The sequence below is a fragment of the Mchenga conophoros genome, linkage group LG14, assembly GCF_057382185.1.
Source record: "Mchenga conophoros isolate Kocher_MC1m ecotype Shallow Benthic linkage group LG14, M_conophoros_male_GT1.1, whole genome shotgun sequence".
NCBI lineage: Eukaryota > Metazoa > Chordata > Actinopteri > Cichliformes > Cichlidae > Mchenga > Mchenga conophoros.
In genome coordinates this window covers 26,157,538-26,172,694 of record NC_140539.1, presented here as the reverse complement: position 1 = coordinate 26,172,694, position 15,157 = coordinate 26,157,538, and the positions used below count along the sequence as shown (strand labels likewise).

At 37.3% G+C, this 15,157-nt stretch overlaps 3 protein-coding genes across 4 annotated transcripts; all 3 read right to left on the bottom strand.

Annotated features, from left to right (window-relative positions):
• Positions 1-331: 331 nt before the first annotated feature.
• LOC146559866 (extracellular calcium-sensing receptor-like) lies at positions 332-3,648 on the bottom strand. Of its 2 annotated transcripts, none has more exons than XM_085243634.1 (6): positions 3,512-3,648; positions 3,083-3,365; positions 2,083-2,895; positions 1,775-2,002; positions 1,531-1,654; positions 332-1,251 (listed from the first exon to the last, which is right to left on the bottom strand). In XM_085243634.1, exons 1-6 carry the CDS (start codon positions 3,535-3,537, stop codon positions 332-334), a joined length of 2,394 nt encoding a protein of 797 aa, XP_085099760.1. In that variant the 5' UTR covers positions 3,538-3,648. The 2 variants fall into 2 exon arrangements, with proteins under 2 accessions (XP_085099760.1, XP_085099759.1); XM_085243633.1 differs by having other exon boundaries at positions 1,531-1,657; positions 3,512-3,537.
• A 416-nt stretch (positions 3,649-4,064) lies between these two features.
• On the bottom strand, positions 4,065-7,624 carry LOC146559865 (extracellular calcium-sensing receptor-like). The gene is made up of 6 exons (XM_085243639.1): positions 7,476-7,624; positions 7,070-7,367; positions 6,132-6,926; positions 5,734-5,961; positions 5,441-5,564; positions 4,065-4,978 (listed from the first exon to the last, which is right to left on the bottom strand). Exons 1-6 carry the CDS (start codon positions 7,607-7,609, stop codon positions 4,065-4,067), a joined length of 2,493 nt encoding a protein of 830 aa, XP_085099765.1. The 5' UTR covers positions 7,610-7,624.
• Positions 7,625-9,521: 1,897 nt separating this feature from the next.
• On the bottom strand, positions 9,522-13,742 carry LOC146559864 (extracellular calcium-sensing receptor-like). Its single transcript, XM_085243644.1, has 6 exons — positions 13,567-13,742; positions 13,162-13,459; positions 12,288-13,082; positions 11,875-12,102; positions 10,904-11,027; positions 9,522-10,426 (listed from the first exon to the last, which is right to left on the bottom strand). The coding sequence occupies exons 1-6, from the start codon at positions 13,698-13,700 to the stop codon at positions 9,522-9,524; spliced, it is 2,484 nt and encodes an 827-aa protein (XP_085099770.1). The 5' UTR covers positions 13,701-13,742.
• Positions 13,743-15,157: the final 1,415 nt, after the last annotated feature.

Below are 15,157 nucleotides of genomic sequence, written 5' to 3'. Positions count from 1 at the left end.
CTTTTTGATATGTAACTGAATCAGAACGGTGAAGCAATATTGAAATCTATTACCTTTATTTTGTATAGCATTTTTTTCTCTTCTTTACTTTGCTAAATGAACTTTGTATATTGTTTAGATGATCGAAATAAATTAAAAACAAACAAATAGAATTAAGTGTAAGTTTAATACAAAATGTGTATTTCGCAACATCATGGTTGGACTAATCATCACAAATGTAACTCTACTGTCTTTCACTTGCCAGACTGGTCACAACATATGACATTTATTCACATTAACAATCATTATAGGAAGATTGTGTAGTGTCAACCCAGCCCTGGAATTTAAACTCTTAATATTGTATATCATAATTTGATGTCTTTCCCATTATGTGTTTCTTAGTATTTTGTTCTGGCCTAAACAGGATTATATAACATTTTGGTATAAAAATGCAGAAAAGTAGTCCAAAGCTGGAAGCCAAAATAGCAAATATTTCTACAGCCACAATAAACTTTCCCGGTGAGCTGATATAGGCGGGGATAAATGTGATCCAAACTGCACAGAATATCAGCATGCTAAAGGTTATAAATTTTGCTTCATTAAAATTATCAGGCAGCTTTCGAGCCAAAAATGCAATTGCAAAACATGATATAGCCAGAAATCCTATATATCCTAGAACAGCGCAGAACCCTACAGCTGTGCCTGTATCACACTCTAAAATGATTCTGTCCTTATACAGTAGTAAATTCCTAAAAGGAAAAGGTGGGTTTATTGTTAACCAAAGTATGCATATCAAAACCTGTATAAAAGTAAAGACCAGAACAGTGAGTCTCTGCTGTAGAGGGCCAAACCATTTCATCACATTTGTCCCTGGAAGTGTAGCTCTGAAGGCCATTAAAACTACTATTGTTTTACCAAGAACACAAGAGATGCAGAGGACAAAGGTGATGCCAAATGCTGTGTGTCGCAGCATGCAGGACAATTTGGTTGGCCGTCCGATGAAGGTCAGAGAGCACAGGAAACACAGAGTTAAGGAGAAGAGCAGCAAGAAGCTCAGCTCAGAGTTGTTTGCCCTTACTACTGGGGTTTCTCTGTGACAGTAGAAGACTAATGTCGTAACCATAGTTAGAAAAACTCCCAGCAATGAAAATAACACTAACACCAACCCTAGAATTTCATCATATGCCAGGAATTCTACTTCTTTGGGGATGCAGGCGTCTCGTTGTTTGTTTGACCAGTACTCTGGTGGGCATTTCGCACAGTGTATTGAATCTGCAAAATTAAAAATAAAGTAGGGAATTATCAAACAAACAACCTTTATTTGTCACATACACAATCATACAGAGTACAACATGTAGTGAAATGCTTGTGTCCGAGCTACGGTCAGACTACAGACATAGCCGCGCCATTCCAGCATGGATGGTCTAGCCAGGACCCTTACTGGATAGTGGGTGGGAATTGAACTTGCAATTCCCACTCCAAAGGTGTGTAGTCTTACCAATACAGTATCCAGCTGCTTAATTTTCTTTGTTTCTTTTGCTATTTATTCACCTGTCACATTACTGATCTCTCCTTCTGGGCAGGGTATGCAGTCATAACAGCAGACTGGCTTTCCTTTCTGAAGGACCTTATGTGTTCCAGGGAGACACATCTCACTGCACACTGACACAGGCACCTCCTACAGGCATAAAAACAATCATATTCATTTTGTACTATCTCTATAGTTAAATAAGAATTTAAAAAACATAAAAGTTAATATTTATATGAAGATTTCAAACTTCAGTTTCTATGTTACCTCAGTCAACCCATTGCCCCAGACAACTGGGATGTTGTTCATGACAAATTGATTTCTCTCTGGAAGAGACGCATCAAAAATGCCAATGGTTCTTCCCTCCATTGTTCCTCGAATTGTAAACTGTAAATTAACAAGTTCATATCTTGCTGGGGTGTCACCATTTTTGTTAAAATACACCCTTTCCCCTTTTTTTGTTGTAAAATTTACAGTGTTAAGATACTGTAAGACCTAAAAATGAAATTCCATAGAAATTAAATTAAGCATTTCAACTCTTATCATATTGTCAGAATGAACTGACAGTCACTCACTTGCCATGGTTTAATGTGTTTGGGGTCAATGCAGCTCTCATTAGAAAAGGACAGTTGATCATTATCACATTTGATCAGCATGTCGAGAGCATGAGCCACTGCGTAAACTGACTTGTAGACATTATCAGTAAATCTGAGCTCAGACACATCAGTGAACTGTGATTCAATGTTTTGCAAGCTCTCATGGCCACTACATGGCTGTTTTTGAGTGTTCACAGTTCTATTGAGAGAGCAGTTAAACACTTCTTCCCAGAATTCCCTAACAAACTGACTATCGGGGAACTGTGAGGGGTAGAGCTGCTTTAGATACTCCTCTAGCCCTGAGATCTTAGCTTTAGGGCTGGTGAAGCCTAATGAGCCCACCAGGATTTTGTGTCCCTCACTGTCAGTCAGAGAGTGATCTGTGATCCATGCATCACTGCCAATCCACTGGAGTCCTGTAATGCTATGCGTGTACAGCTCAGTAGCCAGCAATTTAATTTCTCTGTGAGACATAAAAGCCATAATAACTTTGGAAGTGGACTGCTTAATGATTTCTATTATTCTCTGTAGTCTGTTTGGTGGATCTGATGATGAAAATGCTTCAGAATACTCAATACACACTCCATATTCTTTTGCAGCTTGGATAAATGCTGCTATGCCATTGAAGCCATATTCATTATCCACAGCTAACGCCCCAACCCAGGACCATCCAAAGTGCTTGACAAGCTTGGCAAGAGCTCTGCTCTGGTAGTAGTCACTGGGAATAGTTCTGAAAAAGGTAGGGTACTCTTTCCTGTTGCTCAGACAGGCACAGGTGGCAAAATGGCTGATCTGCATTGAAATATACAAATATCTGAATAGCATTGGCAGAGCAAACATTAAATATTGCCATTTTAGGCTTATGCATTACCTGTAGCTATAATTTTACTCTTCCAATTTTGCAAGAGAACTGTAGAGGTGCAAAAGTGCAATATGAAAAGCGAAATTATACTTCAATGACTTGTTTTCTTTGACTTACCACAGGTATCTGAAACCTTCCAACAACCTGTGCAAATGCAATAGTTGGGCTTGATCCAGAATGTCCCAAGATTGCTTGCACCGTCTCAGTGCAGGTGTCCTCACGGAGTTGTCTATTTAACCCACTCAGCAGTGTCAGTGCTGCTCTCAGTATGTCCATGGTTCCACAGTTATCATAAATCTTATAGCCAAGTTTAATATTAGACAGCATGTGGGGATTTTTGTTGATTTCATTTATGGCAAAGATCATTGTTTGAGCAAATTGAAATTCTCTAAAATTAAAGCTGTAATTATTAATAAAAGTAACAAAAACTTTATGTTAAAGGTTCCAATGCAGAACAAAATACACACAAGCATAAACTATTTCAAATGAAATGTAAATTTAACACATTTCTCGTATAAAGTAGGATATAGGATAAATAATACATACTTTTTGCATTTTCGAAATTCTGGCATTGTCTGGAATGTGTTAGTTACAGAATCCTGGCCTGTGCGAAATGAAAAAATGCCTCCAATAATAAGATCCCCATCCTGGGTTAGTTCAGGTGGTTGTGCCAAGCCTTGCAGCTGACATGCAGAATTTCCTTTCTCCAGTAATAGAATGAAGAGTAGCAGTCTCAATAATACCATATCTCTGCTGTTGCCTGAACATTACCCCAATCAGCTTTACAGTTCATACTGGAGCTTTATACACTTTTTAAGTTGTCATGGCTCAATGTAGCCTCTAGAGACATATGCACACCTTAGGCAAAAGATGTTTTGATCACAGTTTTATTAACATTATAGTATATTGTATAATTCATATGGCATACAATATAAGGCTAATATATTTATATGATCTAATCACAGTTGTTTTCAACGATATACTGCATTCATGCTCTGACTGGACAGGTATTTCAGTAACTTCAGAGAACCATCTATTCAGTTTGGTTAACAATTATGTAGAAATGTTACAAATACAAAGAAAACATTGTTTTCATTTTTCAAAATAAATGGGTTGCCTTCTTCCCCATCATGTTCTTCTTAGTATTCTTTTCTGGTTTCAGTAAGATGATATAACATTTGGGCATGAAAATGCAAATCAGTAGACCAAAACTGGAAGCAAGTATAGCAAATACTTCTACAGCAACACTGAACTTTCCTGGAGAGCTGACATATGCCGGGATAAATGTAATCCATACTGCACAGAAAATCAGCATGCTGAAAGTAATGAACTTGGCTTCATTGAAATTATCGGGTAGTTTCCGAGCCAGAAAAGCAAAAATGAAACATAAGACAGACAAAAGTCCAATGTAGCCAAGAACAGCCCAATACCCTACAGCTGAGCCAAGAGCACATTCTAAAATAATTTTGTCCTTAAATGTTTTAAAATTCTTAAATGGAAACGGAGGACAAATTGTTAACCAGACAATGCATATGATAACTTGTACAAGAGTGAATACAAGAACACAGAGCCTTTGTTGTGTCTGCCCAAACCATTTCATCATATTACTACCAGGAAGTTTAGCTCTGAAGGCCATTAAAACCACTATTGTTTTTCCCAAAACACAAGAGATACAGAGGACAAAGGTGATGCCAAACGCTGTGTGCCGTAACATGCAGGACCATTCAGAGGGCTGACCGATGAAGGTCAGAGAACACAGGAAGCACAGAGTTAAGGAGAAGAGCAGCAGGAAGCTCAATTCAGAGTTGTTTGCTCTCACAATAGGAGTTTTTCTGTGTTTGAAGAAAATTAACACCACACCAGCAGTTGTGCATGTTCCAAATACAGATGCTGCAGTGAGCAGTGCTCCCATAATTTCTTCATATGATAGAAACACTGCTTCCTTCTTTATACACGCATCTCTTCTCTCATTTGACCAATATTCAGGGAGACATCTCACACAGGTGACAGAATCTGCCAAAAAAATATCAACATATTACAAATCACCCCGACACTCATCTCCAACCACTGCATACAGGCTCTTCACTCTTCTTCACCTCTCTTCTGCACCGTCTTTTGCTTTGGAAAGTTGATCCCAGGTATTTCAATTCATCTGCCTTCACTATCTCTACTCCTTGAATTTTCATTTTTACACCCATCCCTCTTTCATTTACTCGCTTCCACTGGCTTTCATTCCTCATCTCTCCAGTGTACACCTCTACTTCTCTAGACATAGGCACCATACAATAACTTTGCTTAATTATTAAATAAATTCAAAACAGTTCCAGTCTTACATGACAGATAGTCCTGAAAGTAAAACCCAAACAGTAAAGCAAGAACTTAACATAACCAAGCAATGATAAAATCTTTGTTTTGAGGCACAGTGAGCAAAAGAAATACAAAAGTGTACACTGAATATAACACTTGTAACATAACCTGTAATGTTGCTGATATCACCTTCTGCACATCTTATACAGTCATAGCAGCAAACAGGCCTTCCTTTCTGGAGAACCTTGCGTGTTCCTGGAGGACATTTCTCACTACAAACTGACACAGGAACCTGCACGAACAAAGGCATTATGAGAAAAACATGTATAATATTGCCCTTACAGCCATGTTAATGAAATGTATTTAATACTAGAGCCAATAGATGTTTATATCTCCTGTGCCAAACTATTTTGTTAAAATTGAATTTGTAATTATTGTAATTAATTAGACTGATACCTTACCTGCTTTGAGTTTCTTGCCCAAATTAAAGACTTGTTTTGCAGATATAGCTGTTTTTCTGCAGCTAATGATATATCATAAAGACCAACTGTGACAAACTCCACAATACCATTTTCTCTTGGCTGCCAGTTTATAATTTCATATTTTGCGGCTGGGTCTCCATTCTCATTAAAGTAAACCTCCTCTCCTTCCTTTGTTTTGAAGTAAATGTTTTTTATGTGCTGTAAAATCTATAAAACAACATTAATTTATTTAATTACCTGAGAAAAACTTTGCAAACTAACTGGCTATAGGACATGGATAATTAATTATTTTTTCAAACTGTGAAAACATTTTTTTTTATCAGTGATTGTTATTGTGTAATGTGATAACTTATAATTGAAATTATTAAAAAGCTCACCGTGAATGGGTCTAGCTGCACAGTTTTGTTACATGTTTTATTACAGCTGAGGATGTTGTGAAGTGCATGTGCCACTGCATACACTCCTTTATAGACATTGTTAAAGATAGGCATGAGAGACATGTCAGTGTAGCTGTTTTGAACTCCAGTCACATCTTCATGTCCAGTACACTCTCTCTGAATGTCTGATGATGATATTGACTGCCTAAACCTACAGTTAAATAATGCCTCCCAGAACTCAATAAACAATTCATTATTAGATGAATTGAGTGGCTTCAGATTAAGCATGAACTCTCTCAGGCCACTGACATGTGCTTTTGGAATGGAAAGGCCTATGGCACCATTCAGTATGTGATGTATATCCAGTGCTGCTATTTCAGAATCAACTATCCATCCCTCACTACCTACCCACTGGTATTCAGTCAAATTGTGCTGGGACATCCCATACATTAGCACATCCATATCCATGTGTGACAGAAAGGCAACAATCACCTTGGAGGTTGAAGCCTTTATAATGTCAATTATCTTTTGTATTTTGTCTGCTGGATCTGTCCTGAAAAAAGATACAGAATACTCCAGACAGATGCCCAGCTGCTGTGCAGTTTCTGTGAATGTAGCCATGCCATTATTTCCATAATCATCATTGGTTCGAATAGCTCCAACCCAAGTCCATCCAAAATGCTTGACCAAATGGGCCAGGGCTCTGCTCTGGTAGTAGTCACTGGGTATTGTTCTGAGGAAGGATGGGTACTTGGTTTTGTCACTGAGACAAGCACATGTGGCAAAGTGGCTGATCTAATAGAGAAAAAGTCCAAAATATAACATTCACACTTGCATTTTTTGCCACAAACGGTGAAGAAATTAAGTAGAAAAAAAAGTCAAACATTGACAGTTGAATGTGCATGGTTGCAAATATTTTTATTAGCTATTCTACCTACCATTGATATATAAAATGGCCCAAGGACAGTAGCTATTGCCATGCAAGGGGAGGAAGATGTCTCTCCAATTATGGCCTGCACTTGTGAAGGTCTGGTACATGGTCTTTCAGATTGCCCAGCAACAATTTCATTACCATTGGTCAGCGTCAGTGCAACTTTTACACTTCTTGCCATGGAGCCACAAGCATCATAGATTTTGTAGCCTAGAGAGACTCCTGGCAGTAGGTCTGTACTATTATTAATCTCCTCAATGGCAAAAAGCATAGCCTGAGCAAACTGGAAGCCTCTGAAACTCAAACTTGATTCAATTTGAAATATGGAATTAAAACCAAATTATCTTTAAACCAGAAACAGTGGTATTACAAAAGCAAGTATGTATTATCTCAATACTCAGTATTTCACATACCTGGTACATTGCAGTGGCAGTGGTTTATGCAAGTAGGTGTCCATTCTGTCTTTCCAACTGCTGTGAAATGAGAGGATCCCCCCTAATATAATATTACCATCCTGAGATAGTTGGGGGTTTTCAGGATCCCCCATTTGCCTGCATACTTGTTCATCAGCCTGAGAGAAAGACACCACCAATAACACTTGTAAAATTGCCCAACCCTGCTGTGGCCAGCTATGCGTTGATGTCATGCTGTCAGTGAGAAATAAAACACTGGATTGCATCACATGTGCCTTTAGATACATTTGAATCTTAAACTGGTATTTATGCATTTTTGGAGTAACATGAGAAATAATGGAGTAGTGATGACTCATTTCTGTCAACCTATAGGTGGAGGAAGAAGAGAGACATACCCAAATGAAAAAAATAGTATGTTTTTCTTATCTAATCTGCTTTGCTTTGTCCTTCCTTTTTATTTTTATTTTTTTATTTCACCAACTCCTGGGGAAATTTTAGTATATTCACTATTATATACAAGGTTAGTTTATAATTGACAACAATCAGAAATTGAACAGTGAAATTTTATTTTTTACATAGATTTTTTAGATTATAGACATACAATTAATATCAGAAAATATATTTTCAATCAAATATTAAAACGTTAACTGTTAAATTTACTTAACCATAATGGAAATTAAGATTAGAGTCAGTAAAATTTCACCATAGTCATACAGTCAATTTTCAAAAAAAAATCTAAAGCATTCGTTCTAAAATTTTGAACTTCTGGCTCATTTTGAAATCTGATATTTATTGCAACTCACACAAGCCCCAAATCATGACTTTAATTACAACATTTACATGAGATAAAGTGTTTTTGGAGGGGGGATTAGTTTTTCATGTAAGGTCACGTAGGTTTGGGTTCTTTTTTACCTTAATAAATGAAATCATTGTTTACATTTTATATATTTTTTTAAACCCAGAGGTGTGAAGAATATGTAAAAAAACAAAAATCAAGATGGGGTCATATTTTTTTTAAGCCACTCAACAAATCACAAATTTGCCTCAAGAGTCTTTGAAGGTCCTGAGTTGGGATAATTTTTATGAAAAATCCCAGAAAGGTGATTCTGTTCATCTTTACGCAATGTTATAATTGGGAGAAACATTTCAACACTCATCCTGACTCTCATCCTGACTCCCCCAGTCCCCATTGCTTGCTAGTTCCCCAACTTTATGAACAGTACATTTACATGACAATTAACACCATCACATAACAATGATCCACATGATCAGTTTCATGATTGGTGATAAGTAATGTCCCTTATTCATAGCTACCATAGGGTTGGGAATGGCTGCAGTCACAGCATTGTAAAACAGTGAAAGATTTAATATTAGGCCTTCTCCTTGGTTCAGAGATGGATATTTCCGTTTTACATAAATTAACTCCTTAACTCCTCACTCAAATTCATCTCTAGGATATACACATCTTCATCATTAAAAGAGTGACTACTGGCAAATAGGCTAAAGTAGACTGCACAGTCCTGGCTTGATGAAGAACCTCTTCTGTTTTGTGTTATTTGTTTAGCCAGAATTTGTCTACTGTCTTTAATGTCTAATTCACACCCATCCTCTCACACAAAATTGCTTAGTTTGGACCTTAGGAACTAAACACTGGAGTGTGCCATTGTTTTGTGGGATTTTTCTTGCTTGGTGGCCCTAGCAGATGATTTCATTTGTAGGCTTTTGGGTTTAATCCCACTCTGTCTGCATCTGACCATGAATATCAGCTGTTTCCTATAGGCTCTCTTCTTATGTGCTGTGTGTTCATACTCAAGTAACTGGTTTAGGCAGGCCTTTGATGATACATACTGAGCAATCAAGCCCAATAATTATTTCCCAGTTTGCTGAAATCAGTACACATTGCCATTATGACTTATGCACATGTAAATATCAACGGCCAGAAAAATTGTCATATGACTCATTATTTTGCAATATCCCCCAAGGCAACTGTAGCGCAATTGTGCTGTTTATATAGTATTACCAAAATGAAACACAACAAATTTCAAATTAATGGGGTGCCTTCTTTCCCATCATGTTCTTCTTGGTATTCTTCTCTGGTTTCAGTAAAATTATATAACATTTTGGAATGAAAATGCAAAATAGCAGTCCAAAACTGGAAGCAAGTATAGCAAATATTTCTACAGCAACACTAAACTTCCCAGGGGAGCTGACATATGCTGGGATAAATGTAATCCATACTGCACAGAATATCAGCATGCTAAAAGTAATAAACTTGGCTTCGTTGAAATTATCGGGTAGTTTCCGAGCCAGAAAAGCAAAAATGAAACATAAAATGGCCAAGATTCCTATATATCCAAGCACAGCCCAATACCCTACAGCTGATCCCAGAGCACACTCTAAGATGATTTTATCTTTGAATTCCTTAAAATTCTTAAATGGAAATGGAGGAGAACTTGTTAACCAAATGATACAAATGACAACTTGTATAAGAGTGAATCCCAAAACACACAGCCTTTGTTGTGTGTGTCCAAACAATTTCATATTGCTATCTGGACGTGTAGCTCTGAAGGCCATTAAAACAAGTATTGTTTTTCCCAAAACACAAGAGATACAGAGGACAAAGGTGATGCCAAATGCTACATGTCGGAGCATGCAGGACCATTCAGAGGGCTGACCAATGAATGTCAGAGAACACAGGAAGCACAGAATTAAGGAGAAGAGCAGCAGGAAGCTCAGTTCAGAGTTGTTTGCCCTGACAATAGGAGTTTTTCTGTGTTTGAAGAAAATTTGCGCCACACCAGCAGTTGTGCATGTTCCAAATACAGATGCTGCAGTGAGCAGTGCTCCCATAATTTCTTCATATGATAGATACACTGCTTCCTTCTTTATACAAGCATCTCTTCTCTCATTTGACCAATATTCAGGGAGACATCTCACACAGGTGACAGAATCTGCCAAAAAATAAAATGAAATATATATATATATATATATATATATATATATATATATATATATATATATATATATATATATATATTTATAGCTCGACCTGAATAACAGATAATTGATGGACAGTGCCACAAAGATATCACAACAGTATGACAACTACATGATCATTCAACAGTACTATGATTCAGTCATAATTTAGTTTGGTTAACTATTAAATAAACTCATAAGAATACCATTGAGCACATGACGAATGTTCTTGAAAGCATTATGTCAGGACATTAATGTTGATTAAAATTTCTATCGATATGCAAATTATTAAGGTTATGTCTGGTTGCATATACTTTTAATTTAATTACTTATATTTAATCAAGAAGAAAAACAAAGATTTAACATGGCCAAATGTCAAACCATGACATTTATGTTTTGTGGCAAAGCTAGTAACAAAAATGCAAAAGATTACATTAAATATTATAGTAAACCTGTAATGTTGCTGATCTCTCCTTCTGCACATCTTATACAGTCATAGCAACAAACAGGCCTTCCTTTCTGGAGAACTTTACGTGTTCCTGGAGGACATTTTTCACTGCAAACTGACACAGGAACCTGCATGAACAGAAGCATTATGAGAAAAAAAATTATTATTTTTTTTTCTTAATTTGTTTTTTTTTTGTTTTTTTAAGTTCAGCACCGAAAAACGCCGAGCGTCAGAAGTTTGGGTCAAATCACGGGGGAGGAAATATTTGAGGTTTTTCACGAGGTCCTGGTGTGGGCGGGTGTGACGGTCTCCTCCAGGTGAAGGGAAAAAAACAAAAAACAAAAAGGAAGAAGAAGAAAAGATGACCCATGCCGTCATGGATAGTGCAGCAACAACTGTATGTATAATATTGCCCTTGCAACCATAAATTGTTAATTTTGATGAATTATGGAACATTAAAGCTCATATAGGTTTTGCTGTGATTAAATAATTTGCAGTGCCTCAATAATGCCATACTTTTTATTAATAAGGGTTATGAAGTTATATAGTATAGTATTAAGTGGACACAGCCCTGAAAAATAAAGGCATTAGACCATGTGTCCTTGGGGAGTAGAAAGCTGTAGACTCGCTCACGCTTGCCTGGCAAAATGTAGATAAGAGGGGACCATCTCTAGTGGAAAGTTACTGAGACACTGTTGTTTAGACTAGAATGAGAGAGCTTCTGTAATAAACCTGTTAGGGGCACACCACCATTTTGAGATCCACGGCAACGTGTCATGCAGGACGCATCTCCCATCTAGAAGTAATAAAGTGTTAAATGGTCTACTGAGCAGTGTTTTGTCTTCCATTGGATGCCTCTGAGGAATCAAAAGAACTCGGTGAAGTGTTGATATTTACAGTTTAAAAGCCTTGTGCCAAATTATTTTATTAAAATGGAATTACTGATTATTAAAATTAGTTACACTGATACCTTACCTGCTTTGAGTTTCTTGCCCAAATTAAAGACTTGTTTTGCAGATGCAGCTGTTTTTCTGGAGCTAAAGATGCATCATAAAGACCAACTGTTACAAATTCCACAACGCCATTTTCTCTTGGCTGCCAGTTTATAATTTCATATTTTGCTGCTGGATCTCCATTCTCATCAAAGTAAACCTCCTCTCCTTCTTTTGTTTTGAAGTAAATGTTTTTTATGTGCTGTAAAATCTATAAAAAGGCATTAATTTATTTAATTACCCATCAGTAATTTGGCAAAAAGATGAGATGTAACTGGCAAAAGAACAAAAAATATCAATTTAATGTACTTTAAAAATATATATAAAAACATTTTTTTTTTATTGATTGTTATTGTGTAATGTTAAAACTATACTTTAAGTTATTAAAAAGCTCACCGTGAATGGGTCTAGCGGAACAGCTTTGTTACATGTTTTATTACATTTGAGGATATTGTGAAGTGCATGGGCCACAGTATACACTCCTTTATAGACGTTGTTAAAGACAGGCATGAGAGACATATCAGTGTAGCTGTTTTGTACTCCTGTCAGGTCTTCATCTCCAGTACACTCTCTCTGAATGTTTGCTGATGATGCTGACTGCCTAAATTTACAGTTAAATAATGCCTCCCAGAACTCAGTAAACAGTCCATTATTAGATGAATTGAGTGGCTTCACATCCAGCATGAACTCTCTCAGGCCGCTGATATGTGCTTTTGGAATAGAAAGGCCTATGGCACCATCCAGTATGTGATGTATATCCATTGCAGCTATTTGAGAATCAACTATCCAGCCCTCGCTACCTACCCACTGGTATTCAGTCAAATTATGCTGGGATAATACATGTATTAGCACATCCATATCCATGTGTGACATAAAGGCAACAATCACCTTGGAAGTTGAAGTTTTGACAATGTCAATTATCTCTTGTATTTTGTCTGATGGATCTGTCCTGAAAAAAGATACAGAATACTCCAGACAGATGCCCAGCTGCTGTGCAGTTTCTGTGAATGTAGCCATGCCATTATTTCCATAATCATCATTATTTCTAATAGCTCCAACCCAAGTCCATCCAAAATACTTGACCAAATGGGCCAGGGCTCTGCTCTGGTAGTAGTCACTGGGTATTGTTCTGAGGAAGGATGGGTACTTGGTTTTGTCACTGAGACAAGCACATGTGGCAAAGTGGCTGATCTAAAAGAAAAAGTCCTAAGTAGAACATTCACACTTGCATTTTTTGCCACAAATATTTATTATTAGCTATCTCACCCACCATTGGTATATAAAATGGTCCAAGGACAGTAGCTATTGCCATGCAAGGAGAGGAAGATGTCTCTCCAATTATGGCCTGCACTTGTGAAGGTCTGGTACATGCCGTCTTGGATAGTGCAGCAACAACTGTATTATCGGTAGTCAATGCCAATGCAACTTTTACACTTCTTGCAATGGAGCCACATTCATCATAGATTTTGTAGCCTAGAGAGACTCCTGGCAGTAGGTCTGTACTATTATTAATCTCCTCAATGGCAAAAAGCATAGCCTGAGCAAACTGGAAGCCTCTGAAACTCAAACTTGATTCAATTTGAAATATGGAATTAAAACCAAATGACGTTTAAACCAGAAACAGTGGAATGACAAAAGCATATACGATTATCTTAATACTCAGTATTTCACATACCTGGTACATTGCAGTGGCAGTGGTTTATGCAAGTAGGTGTCCATTCTGTCTTTCCAACTGCTGTAAAATGAGAAGATCCCCCCTAATACCATATTACCATCCTGAGATAGTTGGGGGTTTTCAGGATCCCCCATTTGCCTGCATACTTGTTCATCAGCCTGAGAGAAAGACACCACCAATAACACTTGTAAAATTGCCCAACCCTGCTGTGGCCAGCTATGCGTTGATGTCATGCTGTCAGTGAGAAATAAAACACTGGATTGCATCACATGTGCCTTTAGATACATTTGAATCTTAAACTGGTATTTATGCATTTTTGGAGTAACATGAGAAATAATGGAGTAGTGATGACTCATTTCTGTCAACCTATAGGTGGAGCAAGAAGAGAGACATACCCAAATGAAAAAAAGCAAACAAAAAAGGGTTTTCATTTGTAGCCTGCTTTGCAAACCTCTAAAATATATACATAGTTTATCTCACTGAAACATCATGTTGTCTTGGACATTTGTTTTTAAACATGTATTTAAACATAGATTTGTAACAGTAGAAAACGGTGAAAGCCAAATGAAGGTTAATGTATGAAAAGATACGAATACTGAATTTCAGGAAAGCAAACTGATTTTGTTAGGAATTGATGGTTTATTTCCTGAGTCAGTCGATTTAGACCTCCATTAGCATTCCTTTGAATTTATTACAAAGAAGTACAAAACTGTCCTTTCTTTCATTTCATTTTGTATTTTCAAACTCCTGAAGGCATTCTTACATATGTAATTTAACCTCCTAAGTCCCAAACTCTTCCATGGCATGCATTTCTAATTTCTCTTTGATATTTGGGCTGATTGGGATCAGTTTGCTTTCCTGAAATCCAGTATTCGTATCTTTTCCTGTGCAAGAATATTCAAAATTGCCTCATATTTTTTTAAATGCCTCTCTGTGCAAAATGGGTTTACAAACATGAACAACTTCCTGAGAGGAAAAATTTAAAAAAATTAAAGGTTTGTTGCAAAAAACCCCACATTTGATCCTCACATCTTTTCAGTGACTGGTGTGAGCCTGCCTGTTGCTGCAGATCTTCTCAAACCTGGGTTGCAGTTTTGAGACAGCCACTCTGAGTTCATTTTCAATGTCCAGCTTTGATCTGTACTTCGTCTTGATTGAAGCCACAGCAGAAAAGCCTACCTCGCATAAGTAGGATGTGGCAAAAGGAAGAAGTATTGCCAGGGCTCTCTTTGTCCACTCCAATCCAAAATGCAGCCAGGGTCTTTGAATTAAACTGCAGCCTCTTAATTGAATCAGAGGTAAGATCAATGAACTGTTCCTCCTCAGATGTGTGTCAGCAGGGGGTGTTGCACTGAAGGGGTCACGGATCCAGTCATTCTTTGGAATCTTGCACCAGGAAATCTCTCTGGAAATGTTTCTGAAGGGCAGACATGTGTTCTTTTATGCATGGGATCACTGTATTCTGCAGCTTGTTGTCTTCAATGAATGATTTCAAATTCTCAAACGAGTCCACGTTTCCATCTTTCACTCGCTGCTTCCACATTTCAAGTTTTCTGACAAATGATGTGACTTTATCTGTCAGATGTGGGAG